The sequence below is a fragment of the Marmota flaviventris genome, chromosome 4 (genome assembly GCF_047511675.1).
Source record: "Marmota flaviventris isolate mMarFla1 chromosome 4, mMarFla1.hap1, whole genome shotgun sequence".
Taxonomy (NCBI): Eukaryota; Metazoa; Chordata; class Mammalia; order Rodentia; family Sciuridae; genus Marmota; species Marmota flaviventris.
This window is the reverse complement of record NC_092501.1, coordinates 72,907,369-72,935,315: the sequence shown is the minus strand read 5'-3', so window position 1 is coordinate 72,935,315 and position 27,947 is coordinate 72,907,369. Positions and strand designations below refer to the sequence as shown.

The 27,947-nt window shown below is 37.2% G+C and overlaps 1 protein-coding gene across 1 annotated transcript; it reads right to left on the bottom strand.

Moving 5' to 3' along the window:
• Positions 1-1,608: 1,608 nt before the first annotated feature.
• Positions 1,609-16,032, bottom strand: LOC117794895 (ski-like protein). Its single transcript, XM_071611720.1, is given in 11 exon segments — positions 1,609-1,953; positions 2,023-2,566; positions 2,568-3,447; positions 4,021-4,331; positions 9,373-9,510; positions 10,805-10,911; positions 13,904-14,077; positions 14,243-14,357; positions 14,850-14,997; positions 15,088-15,134; positions 15,908-16,032. Coding segments are annotated over 11 exon segments (2,748 nt in total). The 3' UTR covers positions 1,609-1,794.
• Positions 16,033-27,947: the final 11,915 nt, after the last annotated feature.

Here is a 27,947-nt window from a genome sequence, read left to right as displayed (position 1 = left end):
ACTTTCCTGAACAAGGTTGGCTTCAATGACCATAAGTGGGAGTGCTCTTTCCTCACTCCTAGAAAACAAGCTAAATGGAGTCTCAGTCACTGGTCTCAGCATAAGCATGTTACCAACCATCCAACTAAAGCTCTGTGATAGCTCTGCCAGATTGTACCCCTGTCCTATGCTACCTAAACATAGGAGGAAAATGAGAAGGTGGCAAAAGTGGCAGAAGTGAGCCTATGCTTGCTCTGGGCCATAGATCATGTGGTTGAGCAACTCCTAGTCCCTTGGTGCTTGAAGTCTGGTAAACCACCCTCAGGTTCCTATGTACTCTACAGAATCTTCCCAGTACCTCAAAAGTTTTTAACATCTTTCAACAGAAACCTGAAAGTCTGTCAGTTCCTACAAGCAACACTTGTTTTGGACTCTTTTAAACCCCTTTTTTTAATATCATTTTCTACATAGTTCCCAAAATCCATGTCCTAAATTCCTGTTTTGTCTTCATCAAACCAGGTGTAAACCCAGATATTTTGTTTTCTTCTGGGAAAACCATGATTCCTACCCAACTCAGTTTTTCCTCTTCAATATGCCCTCCCTCTGTAGTTCTATTATGATCCTCTACCTCCAGGTTCACTTACTAATTCTCTTCCTATCATCCATGTTTGGGCTCACTAGACTCACTCTTCCATTTTATTGTTAAAACACTCACCAATGGTACTGTAATTCAGGACAGTATTTGGCTTTCCATTAAGGAATATGAGTTCAAATGTCATTGCTGTTACTGTCTACAACCAGATAAGGTGGTTTAATATATGTAAGTTTTAGGTTGTCCATCCTAACAACCATTTTTTTTTAACCTTCAAGGTGTTTAATATTTTATAATTTAAAGAAAAACAAATCCATTATATAAATTTTAGTAAAGACCCATAACTACATATAAAAACTGTACAGGATTATGGATTGTATAGAAACCAATGTACATTAATGGAATCAGTTTTCTCAAGAACATTAATATTTTCACACCACTATTAACACCATTAAAAAGCTCAGAAATTATTTTTCTGAAGTCACTACAAAAAAATTCTAAATATAATCACATTTAAATTGAAAGACAAATTACAACGCTTCTTGTGTTTAGCAGCAAAGCATAACTAACAAAGCATGTTATCTTTGCCCATTGTGTACAAGGGTGGGCTATAACTTCATCAATGAAATTCCTCTTAGAAGACACCAAAAAGAAAACTGGTGGAAATTCAGTTCCACAATCTGAACAAAGTAAAAGCAAATTTTGCATATAATAATGAATGTACTATATCAATTCAGAAAGGAGTTTGTGTTGGTGAGAAAAATGGAGACTCAACTCCTCAAGTAGTTCTATATTACATATTTGAATTATAATACCACCATTTTATATAAAGTTGAGTTTGAAATATGGATAAACAAAATTGATCACTATTTTCCATCACATAATGCAGCTTTTAAAAAGTATACAATTATTAATTTTGCATTAGAAATATAGGTAATTATCTACTAGTTGAAACCATATACTACTATTAACAAGCTGAGTGAAAAAAAGTAAAAAATAAAAAAAAAGAAAGAAAAAAAGTACAAAGAAACATACATTTCATTCATTTGGAAAATGTAAAAATTTATGTACTAATATATAATCTCTTCACTTTCTCTGATCTACAAATGGACAGAAAGCCTATTTATCTTCATGCAGATAAGATGTTCAGGATTCAATCACCAAAGCAAGCAACAAACAAAAAACCCTGTCAGTAATACACAAATGAATCTCTTTCATGGTTTCTATTCTTTAGCAGTCTTTGATGATTTCAAAATTTGCAGCTTTAGCTCTTTTATCATCATCTCTAACTTCTGTCTTGCCTCCCGTTCCTGTCTGAGTTCATCTTGGAGTTCTTGTCTATCAGCCTCAGCATGGTCCAATCTCTGTCTCAGCTCTGCCAACTGTGCTGCATATTCAGTCTCTTTGTCTTTCTCTAAATTTGAGTCACAGGTACATTTTTGCTTCATTACCTGCTCCAATTTTTTCTCCAAGTCTTTCTGTTCAACATAAAATTCTTCCATTCGTTGAGCATGTTCATTCTGCAAAGATTCAAGCTCTTTCTGCAAATTCTGTTGTTCTTCAGTGAGTTCCTTCATAGCTTTTGAACTACTCAACATTTCCACCTCCATCTGAAGTTGTTGCTTCTTTTGCAAAATTGAGTTCAGCTTCTCCTGTTGTTTTACATAAGTTCTCATTACTTCTTCCATGATTTTCCCCTTATCATCCTCACAAATAACATCTTTGACAAGAAATGAAGATGAAGCTTCATCATGCTTGCTTGAGTCTCTTGCACAAGTAGCAGACTCTGATTTCTTTTTACTTGTAGAATTATGTGAGACCAATGGATCTAATTGACTGTATAATTCTCTATTTGTTTTTAAATCCATTTTCTCCTGTTCCTCAAGTGAGACATCTGGGTAAGACACTGTTTTTTGGTGTTTATTATTAATGTGAGGCTTCTCTGGCTGTCTTGAAAAGGACTTACTTGCCTCTGTCTTTGTGACCTCTTTAGACATTTGGAGCAACCACTTTATCACACATGTATAAGTAGTAGCTGGGATGTAAAAAAGAGTGTGTCTGAGAAACATGGTCACCTTCCTGTTTTATAACAGGATACCATAATTGTAATTCCATTCCTGGTGTTGTATCTGTCTTGGAATGAGTTCTTTTTCCATTTCTCACACTAAATTTCTCCTTCATTTCTTCTAAAATTATCTTCAGTTTCTTTTCTTCAGGTGTCCCCAAGTATTTTTGGTTCACATGAAGATAACAATGCCATTTGGCTGATTCAAAGCCCCAGTGGCAAGTTCTTTTGTCAGGTGATCTGTGAGAATGCATCACAAATGTCTGGGGTGCAAACATTCCACAGCACTCCAGACACTGAATACACGGAGCATGGGGCTGAACATAAAACTGAGGTGCAAAGAGACCCTGACATTTGCCCAAGCATTCATGTTCCACTTCAAAGGCACTGCCAGTTTCCTTTAACTGGGCCAATGAGTTTTTAGCAGGAAGTACACTACCATTTTGAGGAAAAGTTCGTGGTCGCAATAAAGCATTACACAGTCTTTGTGCATCAGTTAATGTGATCAGCCCACAGGATGGAGCATTGAAAGGAAGTATTCCCAGGACCTTTAAGATATGAAGCTGGTCTGAAGTACACCTTGAACAATATATATATAACTCATCACAAACTGTATTTATTTGCTGAAGTGAAAATTCTCGGAGAACAGAATTTAAGACTTGGGGCAAACAGAGTCTCTTTTCTCCTCCAACTTGAAAACAAGAAATAGATTCCCCTTCCAAAACAGTCTGGGTGAGCTCTGTGGAGCTATCGGAAGGGATGAGCAGTGGGCCAGGAAGAACCCAATAGATTTTGCAACTTTGTTTTGGTTCTGCTTATCCTAGTATAATTTCACTGCAAATACTACAAAATGTCTCTTTTTGCTTCTAGTAATAAATATAATCTTAAGAGGTACACTTCTGAGGAGGCTTTCCTTGGATTCTTCATATATATGTAAAATAACATTACCAATTTCTCAATTCAAGAGGTCCAGCTTCAATGCAATGGTTTGGTTAATCTTTTTTTTTTTTTTTTTAAGCAAAGCATGTATAAAACCTAGACTCCAACCGGTCAAAATAATGCAAACAAATTTAATTTTTACTACCAAGATACCAAAAAAGGAGAGGGGGAGTATCCCCTCTAAAAATGGTTGGTTGGTCTGTGCTGACAAATCGAGGCCTTGTATAAATCTTCACGCCAGTAAGGGCCTCTAGCTTCACTTGAACTTCTACAATCAAAAATGATACTTAACAAAAAAACTGGCCAATTGTCTTCAAGAATTACACTTCATTCTTCTTTAAATTAATCTGTGCCCGCCGCCGCCGCCGCTCGCCCGCTCCCTTCGGCTGTGCCGGCGCCGCTCCGAACCCCACACACATCGCTACACACAGCCCTCTGACGTCACCGTGCCCTCGGCCCGCCCGCGTCACTGCGGAGACACACGTCTTCCCGCAGACGCCGCCGCCGTCTCCGGCCGCCCGGGGGAGAGCGAGGGCGGCGGAGAGGGGGAGGGGGAGGGAACGGAGCCAGCGGCGGCCCCGCGCGAGCGAGCCCGCCGGCGTTGCCGCCCCCTCGCGGCTCCGAGTCCCTTCAGGGACGCGCGCGCCGTCTGGCCTATTGTGGCTCCTCAGGGATCCCCCCCCCCTCCCCGCTCTGTCCCCCCGCGCGCGCGCCCCACCCGTCAGGCGCGCGCCCGGCGCTCCTGGCCCAGCGCCCCTTAACAACCATTTGGGCAGAATGTTTAAAATATTTTGAAGTATTGGAGGTTTCTTTGTCTCATGACTACGAGTCTTTAAAATTCTGTTATTTTCTGTGATTTTGATTTTATCTAGAGAATAATTTAGTACTTAGCTGACAGTAATTTTTTAAAAGACCAAACATCAACAAAAGCAGAAGAGAAAGTTAAAAGTTTTTTCAAGAAAACATCATAGCCATAGAAAAAACATAAATGATGAAAAAAGAAAAATCTTTCTAGAACTAGGCAGGGGTGCTAGCTTGATGTGACAATCAACTGTGAAATCAAGAACTAGATAAATCTATTAAACTATTCTCTAAATAATTATTGAAGAAGATTAATGTAATTAATAACTATATATTGTTAATATTAATAGTAATCATTATTAACAATTAATAATTGTTTATATATCACAGACAGGTCATATGTATTCTTCACTTCCAGGAAAACAATTCCTCATCAGTAATTTCCTGACTTAAAAAAAAAATCTTTATTTTATTCATATGTGGTGCTGAGGACCGAACCCAGGACTTCACACATGGTAGGTGAGTGCTCTACCTCTGAGCCACAACTCCAGCCCAATTGCCTGACTCTGCTTGTGTAAAACCCATGGTCCTATGACCACTGGTATGTGAGATTTGCCCTAAAACGTTTGAAGTTAAAAAGTTACCATTTGCTGGGTGTAGTGGTGCAAGCCTGTAATCCTAGCAGCTCTGGAGGCTGACACAGAAGATCATGAGTTCAAACCCAGCCTCAGCAAAAGTGAGGTGCTAAACAACTCAGTGAGACCCTGTCTCTAAATAAAATTGAAATTAGGGCTGGGGATGTGACTCAGTGATCAAGTGCCCCCGAGTTCAATCCCCAATACTAAACAAAAGGTACAACACTTACTGGTGCAAGTTTTAAAAATATTAGCACAAATTCAAGTACAAACAGGTTTTTTAGAAAATGCCTGATTTAAGCATTAACAGACAAATAAATTTGAACTTATGAATTCATCTGCTATGGACCTGAATCTTGATCCTTTGTGTCATACAGGTCCCTATCAATCTATGGAAAAGGGCAATAGAATGAATTTATCATCCAGACAGGCTGATGATCAAATTTGAGGCCAGCTATAAGATTATAAGATCAGGGGCCCATTAGTCAACTTTTTTGAATGACTGGTGCTTAATTACTAATTAATAGGTTATAATAGCACAGATAACTTTCAAAGGTGGTGTGATGAAGTGCTAAGCACATATTATGGTGTCTGGCTCAGACTAGAACATCCAACAATTTTCATTTCTTTCTGTCTGCATTCCCTCATTAGCTTATGAGGTCATTATTTTTCTTTTTTAACTGGTAAAATCCTACCTGGTTGAGGGCTGGGGATATAGCTCATTTGGTAGAGTACTTGCCTTGCATGCACAAAGGCCCTGGGTTCAATCCCCAGCACCACCAAAAAACAAAAACAAAAACATACCTGGTTGAAGAGTCATCACCCACTATAAAAGCAAATGGTAAAATAAATATGTTATCAACAATACAAAACATAAATAGTAGAAATTCATGAATCATGCTTTCTTATAAAGCAATTCTTTCAGACCATTCCTGAAAACTATTCTACACTGGCTATCAATTATACTACTGATAGGCAATTAATGCACTGTGAATCAAGGGTACATAAAAGGAGCAAAGGTACAGGCTGTAGGCATAGCAAACTTATTCTGTGAAATAATACCAGAAAATGCACCATATCGTGGGAAATATATAGACACCCAGGTACAGAAAGTGTTTAGAACCCCAAGTGGACCTGACCAGAAAAGAAACTCTCCACATCATATTATTATATAAAATTGTCAAAAATACAAAACCAGAAAGAATACTGAAAGCTACAAGAGAGAATGGTTGAACCCATTATACAGGCAAAGCTATCAGAAGTACAGTACATTTTTAAACTGAAACTTTAAAAACCAGATAAGTATACAATGATTATTTCAAGCCCTGCAGGGGGGAACAAAACTGGAATATACAAGGGAAATTATCCTGTTAAGCAGAGTAAACCAGAAAGGCAAGTATCCTGTGTTTCCCTCACATGTATAGCCTGGAAAATAAATAAATAAAAGGATGCTCTGAAAATAGAAGTGACTATAGGGATGAGGAAAAAGACCGGGGAGAAACAGAGAAGGGAACGTAGGGAGGATAGAGAGGATTCAAATATGATATCCGTGTGTGGAAATGTCACAGTGAAATCCACTCGTTAGTGCCAAAAACAGGAGTCAATAATTATACTAAAAAAGTATCCAGTTTTATAACAAGCCCAATTTACTGTAATGTCACTTTAGAAGAATTACACAACATACTAATTTTAAAATATGATTTATACAAAGACAAGTATGATTTCTGAGACCAAATAATGAAATCTTTTTCAGAAAACATTGTTTGAAATTATAAATTCTTTACCATTTCTTAAAGAATTCTAAATTATAGGCTATTAAAAAGGAAATTAAGTAAACTATGAATGTCATATACACATTGATCTGATGCCACTCCTTTATGATGGCACTTTCTTACTCTTACTTTTCTATGTAGGGTAGGAACACTAAGGGTAATTCACTATCAGAAGTTTTACCTGCTTTCCTGGCTTGCATGTCATTAAATACTGCTCTTGTATGTGCCAGAATTATTTTCCTATTACAATGTACAAAAAAAGAATAAAATTAGTATCTTAAGACTGATGTGAGAAACACTAACCAAATATAAATTGTGAAGAGTATTATAGATAGCATCAGAACAAATATCAGTACTTAACCCCACATATTTCAAATGTGCAAGTTCTCTATGCATGGTGTTAACCTTGCAGTTATTTTTAGGTTGTTTGGGGAAGGGGGTGTTTATTATGTTTTGTTTTAGAGATGAGGTTTTACCACATTGCCCAGGCTAGTCTTCAAATCCTGGGCTCATGCGACCCTCCTGCCTCAGCATCCCAAAGACTGCATCCATAAGTTGTAATCAAAGAGAAACAAAGTAAGGTGAAATGAATGTTCACATTTATAATTCACTTTCATTTCACCTGCTCAAACATTAACTATATTAGCTTGACATAAGGAAAGCATTCTGAACTCAGAAGATGTCCTCTCTCTGTCAACAATAGCTTTGTGTTTTGACACAAGTCATTGCTCTTAGGCTCAAAGTCTCCTTCTAAAAAATAAGGATTGTACTGCTTTAGGTCACCAGGTTGCTATGAAGATTTAGTGAGATAATATAAACGATGCTGAGAGAAATAGTAAAGTAATGGAATGATTTGTACATTAATGTTGAACTCTGAAACTCAAGTAAAAATCCAATTTCAGTTTTTTCACAGGTTCTAATGATCAAATATTGCAATTATTAACAAATGCTAATGAGTCCTAATTTGGGTCATTGAATATACTATTCTTGTGCTTTATTGTTTAGGATAAATCAGCTATTTAATAATTTATAACTCAATTTATTTATAAATATAATTGAATAACATAATTTTCTCCTTATACTGAAACTAATCAATCAGTTAGCTTGGATTATTACTATTCCTTTTCTACCTAATCAAATGGAACCAGTAGATCTTTATTCAGATTGAAGCTTAATTTCCACACTGATCTCTAGCTAACTTGAAACACAAAACACTCTTTTACACATGAATACTGACAAATCATGATGAGGCTTAGCTCTAGGTTCAATGAATTTACTTTAGTTTTTGAGAATGCTGCTTAATGTCTTATTTGTGAGAAAGAACTTGTAATGTTCTGAAATATGAAGCAGACATGAAAGCAGCATGGAAAATTTTTATTGCCATGGGAAAAAAAATCACTTAAGGTACCAATTAGAATTAGCATCCTTCCTGGGAATCACTGACATGGGGCCTCCCACAACCAAAGAAAATGTGCTTTATAAGATATAATGGGGCTTTGGGCTACAGATCAGTTAGAAGAGATAAAAGGGAACTCTGAACTTTTCCTATAACATTATTTGAGACTGTTGGATTATTTTGAATGATCCAAAAAGACAAACAAAACCCTCAAAGGACCACTCATCATAAAGGTCTGGGCTAGCATGTGGACTGCACATAAGGTTTTGAGTGGGAGGGCAGGATTGGCATGTTCACCCTGGGGTGACCAAAGCTAGGAGATCCAGCTACCAAAGCAGAGTGCCAACTGGGAAACAATAGATGAGGTGATAACCATACGGATACTTAGAAGGAAAATATGTTGTAACTTTTAAGTCTAAGCTTATAACACCATGAAGACTCAGGGATCTGGATCAGTCAGAACAACCTGGTAGTGAAGTTAATCATTACCAGATTGTAGGACTACTTCTAATTGCAACATTACAGCAACCCAATGGACAGAAACAAAAGAATGTCTGAGAAGTCCTTTTTATCTACCCTCTGGTGAAAGAGATTTCTCTTCCTTAGGCATAAGAAACTCCTCAAAGAAATCTAAGGAGAATGGTTTAACAACTACTTCCTAGAGAAAGTAAGATTTTCTGTTAAACTCTGACATGGGGCCTCCCACAACCAAAGAAAATGTGCTTTGCAAAACCCAAAATGACACTGGCAAAACCCAAATAACCAAAACAAAAAATCAAAGATATGATGTTATTTGTGCCCCATATGCAGGGGTTATACTTAGAATATAATGGATAATGCTGGGATAATGCTTAGGATAAATCAGCTATTTAATAATTTATAAACTCAATTTATTTATAAATATAATTGAATAACATAATTTTCTCCTATACTGAAGCTAATCAATCAGTTGGCTTAGATAAAGGTTTTAAACGTCCTGAGACAGGGTTCTACCATGCTCACCATCAGAAAGAGGGTGGGGCTTAATGAATCCTACATACATTGCGCCTTCTAAGGAGTCTTGATTTTTGCAGGGGTCTTGACTGCATTCCAAACATACCTGAACTATGAAATCAGATTGGTGTGTAAGATGCATTAGTTGTAATTATTTTGAACCTCCATTGAATCATTATTATTTTAATGTAAACACTTACACATTGAAACCACTAGCAATAGCGTGAGATAATGCGTTCTTTCCAGACTGATCTTCAGCAAATGCATCAATACCTTCTCGAAGAAGAAGCTCAACTATACATTTTGCATCATATTTTGTGGCAAGTATGAGGGCTGTTCTAAAATAACAGAGAGATAACTTCACCCTTAGGTACTTTAAATGATGAATTTTCTTTAATAAAATCATTTAAACAACTAATCTTTTTACCAATTTAAGTTCTTGATTGTGTACAAATAACCTTTATATATACTAACACCCTAGTGTTCATCTTTGCATATTACCTCCACATCAAATAGAGAAACACAAGCAGGAAACCTCTTATCCCAATTGGGTATTACATAACAGAAGTTGCACATTTAATGTACTTTGATGGACCACAACTATGATGAGGTCATTTGGCTGAAATAGGTAAAGATTGAAGGGAAGAATGATCCATTTTTACCCTAGTCTAATGTAACATGTTATAACTCTCATTCACTTCAAAGTCAAATAAGAAAAGGCTGTTTACAAGCTTAAAACAATAGGAATAAGAATGATGATAATTATAGTCATTGCAGTTTCAGGTAATGATAATCATGGGCATTTGGTAGGCACTGAAATCTCTGCAATATACGTAATTTTCTAACCACCTTCAAGTATATATTATCTTCATTTTCAGGAAACATATTTAGTGATGAGTAATGTTTCTAAGGTGACACACCTTGCAATTAGCAAAGGAAGGAATGCAAAACAGTCATGTTTGGATCTAAAGCCTATCACTTGTCTTTTGTTCACCCATCTATGACTTACATTTATTAGCAAATGTTTATCCCATTAAAGCTGCTTTTCTTCCCTTTGCTCGAGTCAATTAAAAATATAGCCATCAAAGTATGTTAGAAATGAAAAGGGGGGAATTAAAAATAATCTACCAATAGCAATTAATACTCACCTAGAGATAACCTAAAATGAATTTTCTTCAAAAAGCAGTTTAAGCAAAGGATCATCCAAAAGTAAATGGCTTTCAACATCTACTTATGATCAATAGAGCATTGTAAAAGGAAACATACATAAGATGCAGAAGTTTAAATATGATAAAAGGTTAAGCAATTCAGAATTGAATGCAAAAGTAAACAAAAAGCCAATACTTTGTAAAATTAATGTGAAATACCCTTGGCTAAAGGGTTGATAATGTGACAAATCAAATCAGTTTACACATGACAAATATCAACAAATATTATAATGGAATCTTATCATACTATATAATGTTATTTGTATTAGCCCATATAATTACTTTTCTAAAAGGTGATATGTATTCCTATATTTCACTTTATCCCAATAATTGTAAGTCAATATTCTTCTTCCCATTAATTTAATATTTTTAATTGAATTATTATTATCATTCCATTAAACTTTGAAAAATATTACTACTATACCTTTTCTCCTTGTCAACTACATGTATATTTGCTTTTTTGCGAATTAACAATGCTGCTACTCGTTGTCTGTTGTGCTTCAAAGCAAGTAGAAGTGGCGTGTGGCCATCCTAGGAAAAAACAAAACAATTTATTCATAAAATTTCTCAACTGAAGCAGAAAACTTATAAAAGACCTAATGGGTTCCAGAAATCTTGGTCTCCATCATAGCATTTGTCCTGGTTTATTGATGTTGTGTGGTTGCAGCTCCCTTCTAAACCAAGAACTTCTTGAGGACAGGGACTAGATCTTTTATCTCAAAAACCCCAAACCCCAAAACCTAAAGGTAAATGATTTGGGTACTTTTGTTGAATTAATGTGCTAAATTTTCTTTTTTAGAGTGTGGATTATCCATCTATTCCAAAGAATATCTACTTTTCCATAAATACCAAGCTTCATCATAAAGATTCCTTGTTAGAGAAATATTATGAAACTGTTCATTACATGTCCGATGTTAAAAGAAGTCCTTTGCCAACATTAATACCAATTTGAACATTTTTTTGTATAAAACAGTTACATTTGAGTAATTAAGAGTTGCTAGGAGACAACTCTTGAGAGTTTTCCAATGAGGAGAAAGCTTCCTTCATGTTGTATAAATCCATGTGATTCTATCTATGGTGTCAGGATCCCAAATACCAATGTCAGGCACTCCTGCTCCAATAGATTTCTAAGGAAATGGGTTTTGAATTAAAAGAGGCTCAAAATGACCTTTGATTTCATTCTTAATTGTTCCCTGAATTTGCTGATATTATACAATGAAAACTGTTTGTATTAGCTGTTAGAAAGCTCAACACAAAATATATGCTCACTTATAATGATAATCCTGGGTTATAATTATCATTACTATCATAGTCCACATCTACTTTTTAAATTTCCTTTTACTCTGCTCCTATTTTAATTGCAATTAAAAGTTATTAATTAATTCAAAAATTTTGTGAATCAACAAAAGTTTTACATTGACCTACATGGATTAAATTTAACATCATGAAAGACACTAAATCACCTGCATTTTAAATGGTGACTCAATGAATGAAGGCAAATTAAATATATCTGTGTGTTACATTTAGTCTGCAGCTCTTGATTTTATCTTTACTGTGAGTATACAAGTGGTCATGTTCAAAGCAAGTGTTTGCATGTAAAATCTTTCCTTTCTTTAATATCATTTTTCACCTACAAATGAGACCTCAAAATATAATACAAAAAATTCGTAACATCTTCATTTTAATATTTTTTCTACCAACTACAAACACATACTCCATTTGTTCACTGTTCTCCCAGATGATTATTTAAATAAGAATTTAGATGCATAGGAATGCTGACACTAAATTATTAAGAGGAGCCCCCGTGATGTTCTTACTACATAGTTTTCAGTTTTTAAAACTGCTAGGCTGATTACGTCAGGCCCAGAAACAAAATAGACCTAATGATATAGAGTAGCATCCAACCTCTGCTAAAAATCTTCAACATTTGCCGATCCTAACCAAGAAAATCATTTCTCAAGTCAGGTTTTGTTGACCCAATGATCGGAATGATAACAGAGACATAAAATCCTTAAAAGGTTGGTCTCTGCTTATTGAAAGACTAGCCATAAGAAAATTTCTAATCACCTTTCCAATGATAGTAGTTGATTAATGTTTGTTGAAAGGAAAAATGTTGTATTCTGTAAGCCAAAAATATATCACTAATCATACTTCTTTTAAATTCCCAGCCATGGAAATAGAAAAAACAAACAAACAAACAAACAAACAAAAAAAACACAAATGTAAGTTAAACTAATTTGGTCAGAAAGGAGAGATTGGAAGGAAGTTGTACCTAGTCAAACTCCAATTCTCCCAGTTATTTCTTCAGTTTTGAGGATCTGGGATTTTGTATATTACACTCTCTATTTAGTGATTTTTTTTTTCCAGGAGTTGGGTCAGAATCTCAGGAAATATTGTAAGTATCCATGTCCAGGGCCTATGGATTTATTGAATATAAACCTCCAGGGAAAAGCCTGGGTTTGACAATATTTAAATCTTCCCCAGGTCACTTTGTGATACCATTGGAGCAGAAAACTAGAAGACCAGACAATCATCTCTTCATCTCATCTCTCATTTACAGGAACAATTCCCTTTACAATTTGGAGAGTTGCCAAAAAATAAAAAAATAAACAGGCAAGAGAGAGAGAGTGATTTAACAATACTCCATGTAATTTGCCTAGACAGTGGCAGAATAAGGACCAGTAAATTCAAAATGCAGCTTGGTTTCATATGGAAGCTCCTTAGCTCCCACATTTTAATAAGATAGTGTAGGTTTGACAGCATGGTTTGACTCTTATCTAATTGGTTGTTTCAGGCAGAAAAACATCATCTATCAGTTAATAATTTGTTCTCCCCACTAGCTTCCCCATAATCACTGCCTAGTCACTGCCAACATGGTTTCCTCAGAACCTGCCTAAAACTGCATTTTAAACACGTTTGCAACTCTGCATCTTCCTTCCCTAAATTAAGTATTGTTGTTCCCCAGATCGAATAGCACCTCATCCATACACAGAAACTGAGAAAAATTACAAAAACTAAACTCTTCTTGGTATTTTTTCCTTAATTATCTAAATTTCCTCACTGGAAAATCATCTGCTTTTCCACATTTCCTGCTCAAGCCTTACCACAGAGAGATATTTAACTTTTCCCATGGCAAAAAGATCACCATTTATTGTAAAATGCTTTGTTTTGTTTGAGTTTTAAGATAAACCCCATTTCCAGGGCAAAATTTGCTTCTCTGTTTTCTTTTACACTATTTAGAAAAAGGTCTTGGTGCAAAAAATAATTTGGACACAGGAAATGTTTTAACTTAAAAATTTAGTATTTTTACAAATATTTGCCATTGGTGCATACCCGAAAGCTGTACCTTCTAATACTTTTAAAGTATCGGTATTTGAAGTGAAGTCTCAAAAGTCCATTCATTTCAACACACTTTGCTGCACTGAGTGCTTCAGCTTCTTAATATGGAAATAAACCCAACATATGTCATTATGAAAACAAAAGTATTTCAAATAATTTGGAAATAAAATTGGGTGATGTGTACCTTGTTTTGGAATTCCATATTTGCATTGTGTGAAAGCAGCTTTTCTGCCATTGCTGTGTTCCTAGAAAAGACAGCTCTGTGGAGAGGAGAGTAACCATCCTTGTCCTGAACATTTGGATTGGCGCCATTATCGAGAAGAAGATTTACACAGCGCTCATGCTGGTGTTCTGCTGCCTGTTGGTATTGTACCAAGAAATGTATCATAGATAACAAGAAATGCAAGCCAAACATTTTATAGGGTCCGCAAATTAGTTATATTTAAATTATATTAAGCCCTTTTATTTATGCATTTCAATCAAATCCATCTCCTGCAGAAACCCTAGGCTACTAACTGTGTACCTTAATCAGAGGTGTGTTGTAGTCATTATCCAAAAGTTCAAGATTGCATTTCTTCTCTATTAAGAGGGCCACCATATCCCAATGTCCAAAAGTACAAGCATAATGGAGAGGGGTCCTGGGAAAGTAAGAAGATTCATTAGGAGATCATAGAGCACTTTTCACCACCCATTGAATCCAAGAGGTGAGCCAACCTAGTCTTCCACAGCCACTAACCAAGGCAGCTCCAAGATCTGGTGTCCTTCAAGGGCAGAATAGTCATTCACAAACAACCCTGCTAAACACAAGTGAGCTTGCAGAGCCTAAAGGACAGTGACACTGCGCATGCTCAATCTGAGCTCTCAAAGTAACTCAAGCCCTCTGGAGAGGAGTTTTCTCCTGTAAACACTATGAATAGCTCCAAGATATAATACATCATGATGGACCAGAAATCAATGACATTCAGGCAGGTCTTGAAAAGCTCAGTTGTTTCCCAAGAGAACCTCAGGATTTACAGCAAGCCTAAAAGAAGTCACTGTAGATATCTTCAGTGATCCTCCTCCACTCATGATCATCCAGGCTGCCAGTCCAGCAGCGTGCTGACTGTGCATGATCAGGAAACCCCATCCACCTGCGCAAAACAGCAGTATAGGTGTGGCCAGTGTGGCCAATGGTTCCTGAAAGTCCTGCCACCTGTTCTCCAATCAACCCTGGACTCCTCCAACCAGATAGGTGGACGTCTGGGATATAAGGTGGTAAAGGCAGTACTGGAAACAGAACTGGAGGCGCGACAAAAAAGCATGATGTGTTTGCAGTTTCATTAAGTGTGAAATCTCCCAGTGACTGCTATCCTCTCTCAGGGGAAGTACCTGCAATTAGTGCAAAGCTTGCAGGAAATCCAGACTTCTCGGCAAATCTGGTTATGAAGATGGTTGGCTGCTTAAAACCACACTGAGTGAGCCTTCAGAAGTTGATGGATGGGGACAAGTGGACCACCCAAGAAATAAGGAAGATCCTTTGAAGACTGAAATTGGCACCCCTAAATATGCTAGTGTGAAATAACATTAGAAACAAAACACTGCTACCACTCAATACTCAGGTAGCAGCTAACAAATGAAGAATGGTTACCAAGCAACCCTGCGCAAGAGAGACAGGAGCCATCTTGCCATTTCAAAATGTCCTTGTAAGGGTCCTAAGTAGAGAACATATATACATAGGTCTACACTGATGCAAATGGATTCCAGATTGTGTTCAAAGAATTATTTTTGCCCTTAAGTTGCTATATTATGGGAAACGTTTTGTCTCATGCTGCACTTTTCTACAATGTATAACATTTTTTTTAAAAAAACAAAGTGCTGGTACAAAATTTTGTGATTTAAATCACTTTTAAATAGTCAATCAAGCGTTTTATAGGATGAATTTTAAGTGGCTGGGAAGCAGGCTAACTCTTTTGTTTGGGTGCTCAATAAGACCTCCTAGATGGGAGATGTCTCCAAGGTCTATAGATCCCAGGTGTTGAGGAGCCTGTGAGCACAGGCAAGTCAAGCACCTGGTGAAAGGAGAGTTGGCCTCCTTTCCCTCCACCCGCCCTGGGCCCAGTGGGAAAGGTGGAGCCTTCTGCCTTACTGGCCCCACCTTCCCTGGTCAGCACCCTGTCCCTAGGATGCCTAGTCCTCTGGACATTATTACCTGTTTTTTTTATCCCGGTCGTCAACGCCAGCTTCTCCATGAGTCAAGATGTGGTTCACTTTGTCTACATCTCCCTCTGACGCCGCTCTGTGGAGTCTCGTGTTCGCTTTATAGAGAAAGCCCATTTTCCACAGGCTCCTCATGAATGACCTCTTGGATCTGACTAACTTAGAGGCCATGACCAGGCCTCACAGGCCCCAGCCTTGTATTCTGGGGCTTTTCAAGACTTTTTTTTCAGTCACAGAATAAACAACCTAGTCCCACCAGGTACCTAGTTGTGGCTGAGCCACTCAATACTCAGGTAGCAGCTAATAAATGAAGAAAGGTTGCCAAGCAACCCTATGCAACAGAGACAGGAGTGGGCATAGGCAGCTCCAAGAGCCACGCCCATCTTGGAACTCTGTGCTGAGGGCTGAAGTTATCCTGTGGCTGGACTGGATGACCAGGTTAGGTGCTTGCTGACTGCACAAGATCAGGAAACTCTCGCCCACCTGCGTGATGGCCAGCACCTGAGAGGCCAGCGTAGTCAAGAGCCTCTGGAAGCTCCACCGTCTGTCTCAGTCAGCACTGGGCCCTTCCACCCAGAAGTTGGTGGAGGTCTTGGAAGATGAACCTCCCAGTTCTTTTTCCAGTACTGCCATACCCAGAGAAACATAGATGTAAAGCTGAAGATTGGTGGGCATTTTCTAAAGGTCTCCAATTCTGGTGAAATCCAAACAATCAAGACTCAATAAGAAATTTTTCCACTTTGGCCTGGATTGTTACATACAGCACTAATATCAATTTTGATCTTACATGCTACTTTTTATTTTGAATCAATACATGTTCATCTTTTATCAATATTACACCCTCATCAATATTTGATTGTATTCTTGTAATGTTTTAAAGATTAACTGGAAACCATTCTATTTTTGTTTTCCTAGGTCATATGTACACTTGCTCCTCTTAGTCCCACTTTCCCCTCTACCATTATCTGCTACTAACACAAATTCCTCCAGCCATCTTTTCTTTTTAACTTGGTTTGTATTATTCATTTCTATTTTGTCTCTTTCTTTCTTTCTTTCCATTTAATCTCTACTCTTCTTTTCATCACCTACATAATGTGACAGTAATTTTACTATCTGTAATAACTCATTTCCCAACCTACTCCAGAGTGTTACTGCAATTTTATACCCAGAATATGAGAAGAGTTGAAAATTTTTTCATCAAGTCCCACTTGACCTAAGGTTTATTAGTGCGTGAAGTTTGCTCTGAAGGTACTAAGGTTTAGTATCTTCTTTCAGTGATGCTGAGTTTGGGAATAACAGATGAACATGTTGAATGGGAGTACCAATACCTGGATATTCACCCAGCCCAGGGCACTTACACAAAGAAGCTCACTAAATTGTCTCTTATAAGTAATAACCAGGTTTGGAACCTCATGGCTGTAATCGCAGGAGCTCAGGAGGTTTTTGCAGAAGGACCATAAGTTCAAGGCCAACCTGAGCAACACAGTGAGGTGCTAAGCAACTTAGGGAGACTCTGTCTCAAAATAAAAAAAATAAATGGACTGGGGATGAGGCTCACTGGTTAAGCTCCTGGGTTCAATCCTTGGTACAAAAACACAATAGCAAAGGTAATCATCCTCTCAGAAGTTGGGTACACACAGAAATAATATGAAAAAGCATGTAAACCTACCACCCCAAACAACCCACAACACTTCAACAACTGATCCCATTGACACCACAGTGCAGAAAATATTGAGAATTTAGAAAGTTCATAGTTAAAATGTTCAGTGAACTAAAAGAAGATGTAAGGATTTTAAAAATACAGGAGGTAAAAGATGATTTCAAGAAAGAGATATATATTCTGAAAAAGGACCAAAGAGAAATCCTGGAAAGATTCAGACAATCAAATTAAAATTAAGTGGAAAAGGTCACCAATAAATGAGACCACTTTGAAGACAGATTCTTGGGTCTTGAAGACAAAGAATATTGCCAACAGTAAGACAAAGAATATTGTCAACAGTAAAGATGTTAAATAACCAGAATATTCAAGAAATGTGTGTTGAGAGCCACAGCCGAAGGGGCCCCAGCAAACTTCCAGCTGCCAGCAAACTTCCAGCTGCCGGCTGATGATTGGCTCACAGCGGCCCCAGCAACATCTAGCTGATTGGCTCCTCTGCGGTGATGCTCATTGGGCTGTTTCCCTGCCCTTTCAGACCATGGAGCTGCTCATTGGGAGACTTTTTTGGCTCAGCCCACGTGACCCAGCCAATCGGCCTCAAGAGCAGGAGGATTGGGGGAGGTGGAGAGAAGCTTGTGTGGGAGAGAGAGAGGCTTGTGGAAAGCCGGTGGTGGCAGTTGGGGCTCTGAGTGTTTTTCCTGAGAGGCTCTTTTGTTTGGCATGTGTGGTTCTAAAAATAAAGTTAGTTTCTTTTGACAAGTGGCTCCTGATTGTGCCCAGCCAGACTGCGGCAAATGTGAGATAACAAAGGCAAGAATCATTGTCATAGATGAAGGCATCAAAATACAAAATATAGGAGTGCACAAACTTTTCAATAAATATCAATAAATTTTCAAAACATTTAAGAATGAGATGAAAATCCAAATACAGAACCTCTTTGAACATCAAACAAACAGGATTAATAAAGATCCTCTCCAATACACATTATAAGAAAAATACCTAATATACAGATTAAGGTTAGAATTTTGAAAGTCTCAGGATGAAAAAGGAAGTCATGTTTTGAGGGCAGTGCAAATATCCCAAGTGGTTTTGCAAATTAGAGTTTCAAATGACTTCACAGTTCAAACCCTAAAAGCAGGGAGTGCTTGGAATCATATATACCAACCAAAATTAACAAATCCAGCATAAATTGTCCTTCAGAATTGAAAAGGAAATAAAAACCTTCCATGCTAAATATAAAATAATTCATATAACCAGAAAGCCTGCACTATGACATTTACTCAATGAAATATTTAATGCAAAAGAAAGATAAGAATCAGAACCAGCAGAAGGATGAAACTCCCTAGAAGAATAGTCATCTAAAGGAGAAGCAAGTCTGAATTAAGCATTAGAAATAAATGAAAATGGCTGGAAATAAAAATCATCTCTGCATATTCATATAAATATGAATCCTTTGCATGGCATGTGCTTTGACACTGAAATTTTATAAACATTACCACAAAGAGGTTGCTAACACAAATTCAAATTGGTAAGAACAAACTGACAGGGATTCCAAACCCCATTACTCCTCTCAGTACTATGAGGCAGTTCACTGCAGAAAGCAATGGGAGCTCCAGGTGTGTGAATTTTACCCTAGTGGCCCCAAGGTCAGGGGTCAGGTACCCTCCTTACTCAGAGTAGATGGCATCTGCTCTACATGGTCCTGCTCTCATATTCACCTGCTTCATGCCTACAGGTTCTGGCCTCACCCTCCCAGACTACTTGTCAGTGTTGCAAGTCCCTCGTTCCTGGTGACTGCTGGGGCCCAGGTTTATGAAGCTTGCTGCAATCAGTCTGTGAGTACTAGCGGCCTCTTCACTGGTGGTCACTGTTTCCCAAATACTCTGTGAAACTGGAATATGCTGATTTGGAGAAAACCTCACCTAGACTGACACATTCTTGCTCAAACATCTATTTTTCTCAAAACAATAAAAAGCATTTTATTCGCTTACACTTTTAATTTTAAGAAATAGTGTGTTTTGTGAATGCATGAACTGACATACATTTCCACTTGATTTGGAGATACCAGTAGTTTAAAAACACTTCAAATAAATTGAAGGAAGTCCAGTAGATGAGAAGCATGGGAAAGGGGATAGGAGGAGAGTAGGGAAAGGAGTAGTACTGGGGATTGAAGTGGAGGCAATTACTTTCTATGTATGTATGATTATATAAAAGGAAACTTCAATATGATGTGTAAGACATTAACAAAAACATTCAGAAACCTCTTCCAGACTTGTGGTTCTTTCTTTCTTTTTACTACTATTGTAGTTTCACTTGCCTTCTTTTTCCCTTAATTAAGATTGATAAGGGACTGGGGTTGTGGTAGAGTGCTTGCCTAGCACATGTGAGGCCCTGGGTTTCATCCTCAGCACCACATATAAATAAAATAAAGGTATTATGGCCATCTACAACTGAAAAAAAAATTTAAAAAGTTTGTTAAGCTGTGTGCAGTGGTGCATTCATGAAATTCTAGGGATTACCCAGGCTGAGGCAGGAGGAGTCCAAAGTATAAGTGTCCTGGGCAAATTATTGAGAACCTGTCTCAAAATAAAGAAACTAAAAATAAGACCTGGAACTGGTCTCAGTGGTGGGTGCCCTGGGTTCCATTATCTTTGCGGGTGGGGAAAAAAAGAAGATTGAGAGCCACAAATTTAATGATTATTTGAATTTTGTATCAATTTATTCCTGATATTACATTTCCAAAGTTATTCATTTCTTTCATTGTTAGTAATATTTTTTGTAATTTTAAGATGGAAATGTTTTTGTCACTCTTGCTCATCTCTTAACACAAATACTAAGATGTCTATTTTAAATCTGTCAGATTTTTGTACAATACCTGCTGTGTCTTCTGACTCATCATGTAGTGGTCCTTATACTGGTATACCTGTGACTAAGAATTTCTTTTTGGATATTCTCTCTCAGAGTGGCTTCATGCAGGGGAAGACCTTCACTAATAATCTCAACTAGATATTTCATGACCTCTCCATCCTTTCTGAAAATTCAAATTCTCTGAGCCTTTCAAGCAGAGAGCTGTGACCTGTCACAAATGAATAACCTACTATTCCTCCTGTGGTTTGTCTGCAGTACATGGGTGCTCAACCAGTTGTCAAGTTCTCTCTTGTTCTCAGGGGCCTCTATTTCAGCTCTCTATGTCACAGGAGACAGAAAACCATCACCTGAAAAACCAGAATGTTGGACTTATGTTACCTTTTTCTGACTCCCGAGGAGAACACTGAGAATTTGTTATTTTCTCTGATCATACCAGATTGTGTCCACTTAAGAACAGGCTGTTCTGGGTACTTGTTCCTCCCCACTTTCAATTAGGCTGTTCTTATTTTTGCACTCTGTACTGATGTTGTCTTAGTTTTACTAACATTATTTGTTTGGGATGGAGGGCTGTCCATACCTCCAGGTGTGGTTGTGAAAGAGAAGTCGTTTTGCAGAGCTGCTAATTTACATGGAGTCTACGCCCTTTTTAAGTAGTTTGGGAATCCTTGGAATTAAAAATGGATATGTTTCATTGTTCAGTGTATAAATGTAAAATGCGGTGAATGAAGTTACGTTTAGATTTGCTAAAGTGAAAATGAATGGTAACTTTGGTTAAAAGAACTTTAGAGGAGTACTTGAGGAGCAAATCACTAGAGCGAGTTCAAGAGTGAATGAAGAGCCTGAGAGGGCTGAATGGTAGTGCTTGCCCTGGAATTGACCCAAGGACTTAAAATGACAATGAAGTCAGTGAGTACAGATCCTCCTCTTAGTGACATCAAACTAAGTGGCATAGTTGTGGGTGATCTAATTTTTATCTTGTTTAACTGTATCTTTCAATTCTGACATAATAATCATGCAATATATTTACCACACTTCAAAGAGTCTTAAAATTATATACATGGAGTACCAAAAAAATACTAGACTAAGGTTTTAAGTAATAAATTCATAAAATTGCAAACTAAACAAAAACCCCTTGAATATTTTTCACCAATTTCTTATAAAATCTATTAATTTGCTAATTTTTGTGAATAAAGAGCACATAAATAAAAAATAATTTTGAGGGGAATATTTCTTGCTTTTTTCTATTAAATAATAGTGTTATTATTTTAAATAAATCATTTTAAACAAATTGAAAAAAATTGTTTATGAGTTTTTCTGTGGAAGCCTGCAATCAAGGGCTCCTGTGTATGAGCCAGGCTCAGCAGAGACAAAGTCTTCTGACAAGACTGCAGGAACTTTTGCTCAGTACAATCCCAGATTATTCTTCCAGTTCAGGTCATGACTGGGTCAGCATACCCCATGTCCCAGGGGATGAAAGTAGAAATATACCTACTAATGTCCCATCTGCCACACTTCTTCACATGGTCATATGTAGTTGCTGGGAGACTGGACTCCATGGTCTCACTGTTTTTCTGGGCCATTCTGTTTCCAACTACAACCCAAGAGGACAAGGACTGGTAAAGCCAAGTACAGCAGGCATCTTTTCTCTGGCACATTGTTTAAATCATGAGCCAAGTTGGTGTGATGACACTCTCCTGGCTACTGGGGTTCTTCCTCTGTGATTTCTTTTCTCCTAGACATCCAGGAGTGCACCTTGGAGATCCTGCATCTGACCCTTCTCCCCAGCACTCTCCTCTCACTGCACATGTCCAAGCCAGCATGTGCTGTCCCAGGATTGTGCAGCTACCACCTGTGGGACTTCCACTTCTGCTTCTAAAGTCTTCTTCACCTCCATAGCCAGAGAAGGCTTAGGAAAATGAGGCCAGATCAGGTCTCTCCTCTTTTTAAAATCCTCCAATGGCTTCTCATAAGAAGAAACTCTAAATCTTTGCTCAAGGTCCATACAGTGGGCTCCACCCTAACTGACTTTATCTATTTGTGGATTTTCTTCACAAGGCTCCAGTCATACCGCCTCCTTGCTGTTGTCCCACCCCACTAAGGAAAGTGGTCTATTCTAATGCTCTTTGTACTCAAAATAGCAGAACAAGAGGGACTGAATGAACTGCCTAAGGTCACAAGCTTAGAAGTAATGGAGTCAGGATTCAAATCTAGGTCAGTGTGGCTACATGTTCAGTATCACTTCTTCTACCTCATTACCCAAATTCTTCCTGAGTGCTTGATTGCTCAATAACAGATTCATGCAGGCAGTCATTCCTTCCCGAGGAAAGGCTGCTAGGTGTCTCTAGGAGAAGCGCTTGCCTTTCCCAGGAGAACACAATGTCTTCTGCGTTCTGTCTCTGTTAGAAACCATCAGGAGCTTCTACTCCAAACCTGGTAGTCATGTAAAATTAAAAGCATCATCAGGACTGAGGTCAGCACAGGTTAAATGGATCAGTCATTGTCCTCTCCTGGACCAAATGGACAGACACTCTTGGGGAGTTAACGCTGGCCTTCCTTGGGTTGGATACACTTATGCTGTTATTCCTGGAGAATCATTGCCATTTGGCACAGGCAGAATTAGGTGCACTTCTTACCCTGTTCATTGACTTACCTTTTTTTTTTCCTGAGCATTCTAGTTGATTTAAAAGAAATGAAACACTTTTTCATGTGGATCAGCTATTTATTTACTTATTTATTTTTAACATTTTTTCTTTTCAAATTTTTTTTATTTATACATAACAGCAGAATGCATTACAATTCTTATTACATATATAAAGCACAATTTTTCATATCTCTGGTTGTATACATAGTATATTCACAGAGCCATCCTTGAACCCCAATAAAAGTATTTCTGTGTTTGTGTGGTATTTTCATTGCCAGCCCAATTCACACAAAGTGACCCTGACACCATTGCCCTGTGGGACATGGGAGCTAAGAATTAATGCCAATACTCATCAAATTATAACTTAAATAGAAAGAGATGGAATATTTCCTAATTCATTCTATGAAGCTAGTATCACACTTATACCAAAATCAGATAAGGACACATCAAGGAAACACAATAAAGGACCAATGTCCCTGATGGAAAATACTTAATAAAATGTTGGCAAATGGGTTTCAGCAACTTATGAAGAAGGCTATACATCACAACCATGTTGGTTTTATTCCAGAGGTGCAAAGATGGTTCAACATACACAAATCAATACATGTAATTCATCACATAAATAGAATTAAGGACAAAAATCACTTAGGCATGTCAATTGACATAGACAAAGCCTTTGACAACACTCAGCACCCATAAAAACACTGAAGAAACTAGGGGTAGAAGGAACCTACTTCAACATCTGATATGGTTTGGATATGAAGTGTCCCCCAAAAGCTCACGTGTGAGACAATGCAAGAAGGTTCAGAGGAGAAATGATTGGATTGTGAGAGTCTTCACCCAATCAATGAGTTAATCCCCTAATAGGAATTAACTGAGCAGTAACTGAAGTGGTAGGGTGTGGCTGGAGGAGGTGGGAATTGGGGCATGGCTTAGGCATACATATTTGTATCTGACAAGTGGATAACTCTCTCTCTGTTTCCTGATCACCGTGATGTTAGCTGCTTCCCTCTGCCACCTTCTCCCACCATGGGGTCCTGTCTTACCTCGAGCCCTGGGGAATGAAGATGGCCTTCTATGGACTAAGTACTCTGAAACCATGAGCTCTCAAATAAATTCTCTCTCCTCTATAATTGTGGTCATTGCATCCTTTAGTCACAGCAGTGAAAAAGCTGACTAAAACAACATCATAAAGACTATAAATGAAAAACCCAAAGCAAACCTTACAATAGCAGAAAAACTGAAAGCATTTTCTTTAAAAGCTGGGACAAGATAAGGATGTCTACTAGCAGCATTTCTATTTAATACAGTCCCTAAAATTCTAGCCGGAGCAATTAAGCAACAGAAGGAAATAAAGGGGATGAAAATAGAAAAGGAAGAAGTCAAGTTATTACTATTGGCAGATGATAAGATCCTATACCTAGAAGATAAAAAAGAACTCCACCAAAAGACTACTAGTGCTAATAAACAAATCTGGTAATGTGGGTTACACAATCCATATACAAAATCAATAGTTTTCCTACATGTCGACAATGAATCTGCTGAGAAAAAAACCAGAACAATTCCATTCACAATAGCCTCAAGAAAATACCAAAGAATAAAATTAGTCAAGGAGGTGAAAGACCTCTAAAAAGAAAATTTATGGAACACTGAAGAAAAAACTGAAGAAGACCTCAGATAATAGAAAGACCTCCCATGTTCTTGGATAGGCAGAATTAATAGTTAAAATGGCCATACTAACAACAGCAATATGCAAATTTAATGTAATTCCCATCAATATACCATTTCCATTCTTCACAGAACAAGAAAAAAGTCCTAATATCCACTTGGAAGTATAAAAGAACCAGAATAGCCAAAGCAATTCTAAGCCACAAAAGCAATGCTGGAGGCATCAAAATACCTTAATTTATATTATACTATGGAGCTATAGTAACAAAAACTGCAATGGTACTGGCATGAAAATACACAGGAAGACCAAAGAAACAGAAGAAAATACATTTGAGAATCCCACAATTTGATCCTTCACAAATGAGCCAAAAACATACATTGGACAAAAGATAGCCTTTTAAACAAATTGTGCTGGGAAAACCAGTGTATCCTATGCAGAATAATGAAACTATATCTTAATGGAAATCCTACAAGAAAACATAGGGTCCACAGTGTAGGATACAGGCACAGGCAATGACTTTTATCAATAGGACTTCTAAACTCAGGAATGCTCCTATGCCAAGAGTTAATAAATTAAAAACCTTCTGCACAGCAAAAGAAACAATTAGGAATATGAACAGAAAGCATACAGAAAGGGAGAAAATCTTTTCCAGCTACTCTTCTGACAGAGGATCAATATCCAGAATAAAAAACTAAAAAACAAAACAAAACAAAACAAAAACTTAATACCAAAACTAGATGATACAGCTAATAAATAGGCAAATGAATTAAACATATAATTTTCAAAGAAGAAATACAAATATATGAAAAATGTGCAACATCACTAACAATAAGGGAAACGGAAATCAAAACTCTCACCTGCAGCCCTCGCAGGTGATGAAAGCTGGGTTCCCCTGGAGGAGTGGGTTGGCTGAGAAATACTTTGAAAAATCACATGACACAGAAAGTAGCTTTAAAGACGAAGGTCAGGACAGCTCTTTGACCTTAAGGGTCCAGCTTCCAAGCTGGAAAGAGAGACTGAAAGCCTGCATTTGCTTTATTTATATGGGGGAACCCCAAAGGTTTTCTACAGAATGTTCTTAGCCAATTAAAGTAGGAGATGGGCTGTCCAGTTTCCATGGGTCACCTCCAACTCTGGAAAGCTATGGGATCAGTCTTCCTGTCCAGAGCAACGACAGAGATCACTTGCATTGCACAATCCATTAAGTGGAAGGAGCCACAAAGTAGCTTGCAATGCCACACCAAAAGCTCCTTGGCTCCAAGGCCAAAAAAGATGCTCAAATAGCTCAGGAGTGGCTCCCCACACAAAACTGCACTGATCTCATCTCAAGCCAGTCAGAATGACAGACATCAAGGACACTCATATAATAAACATGAGAATGTGGAGAAAAAGGAACACTTGTACTGTTGGTGGGATGGAAAATTAGTACAACCACTATGGAAATCAATATGGAGACTTCTCAAAATACTAGGCATGGAATCACCACATGACCCAGCTCTACTATCTTTCAGTATTTATCCTGAAGAATTAATGTCATCTCTCTACAGTGACGCATGCATATCATGTTTTTAACAGCACAATTCACAATTGCCAAACTATGGAATCAGATTAGGTTTCCATCAACAGATGAATGGATGAAGAAAATGTGGTATAGACACAATAGAGTTTTATTCAGCATGAAGAAAAATGAAATCATACCATTTGCAGGAAAATGGATAGAACTAGAGGACATTTTGTTAAACAAAGTAAGTCAAACTCAGAGGTCAAGGATCCTGTTTTCTCTCATAAGCAGAAACTAGAGAGGAAAAAGACAAAGAAATGTGGGGTGGATCTCATAAAAGCAAAGAAAGATCAGTAGAAGAATGGGACCAAGGGGTGGAGGCTGCATATGCCAGGCAGTGATATTAGCCAAAATATTTTTAAATTGTGTGCATAAATCAATATGTAACAACAAATTACATCATTATGTACAACTATAATATACTAGTATAAATTGTGTGAAAAAATATATTAGGTTGATTGCATCATAATAATTGTAAAAACATTAAAATATTTGTATGGTCACAGAAATGGCATAGCAAAATAATATCAACCTAATCTTTAGGTCCATATTTGGAAGTAAAAATTTTAAAATACAAATAAGCTATCAATAATGTGATATTTAGATCCTAAAGTTATTAATGACTATTTGGCTTTTAGGGTACTATTTAATCAGCTAGCATTTGGGTGATTTGAGTACATAAAACTCAATCAAATGGTTGTGTACTTGCACTTCAAATTTAGCTGTAGATGCCAAGAAATAGTTTTTGTTTTAATATATGTTTACATTATTCAACTTTGTGAAATCTGTGTTCTCACACAAACACACACACACACACACACAGACATGCACACATATCATCACCACCAAAAAATAAAGTCTAAATCCACATTAGTGGAAAAACTTAACTATATAGCCTTTTTCTATATAGCCTCGGGAATAAGAGGAATTTTGAATAGTGGCAAAATATTTTGCTATAAAGTAATATTTTACAGTGAATGTAGCTAAAGTTGTCCTAAGATAAAATATATAGTCTTATGTATTCATTTTTGAAAGTCTAAAAATGAGTAATATAGGTTTACTAATTAATGATCAACCAGAATGAGTACATTGAAACAGTTTAAAAATGTAGAAATAATTACCAATGAAATACTAAAATACATGAAAAAACAAATGTATATAAAGTACAAAGAAAAGAAAACTTGAAATGCTAAACCAGAAGTATATGATTAGCTTTATAAAAAATAAAACATGAAATAAAAATATAATCAGGATTTTGTTTAATTTTTCAAATTTTAATTTGTTCTATATAACAACAGAATGCATTAAAATTCATATTACACATATAAAGCACAATTTTTCATTTCTCTAGTTGTACACAAAGAAGAGTCACATTCTTAGTGTCTTCACATGTGTACTTAGGATAATGATGACAATTGAATTCCACCGTCTTTCCTACCCCTCTCCCAACTCCCTTCCCCTCCACCTCCATTTTCCCTTTGCCTTATCTAGAGTTCATTTAATCCTCCCATCCCCTGACCCCAAACAGGATATTATGAATCAACATCCTTAAATCAGAAAAATCATTTGGCATCTTTTTTTTTGGGGGGGTGGGGGGATAGGCTAACTTCCCTTAGCATTATATTCTCCAGCTCCA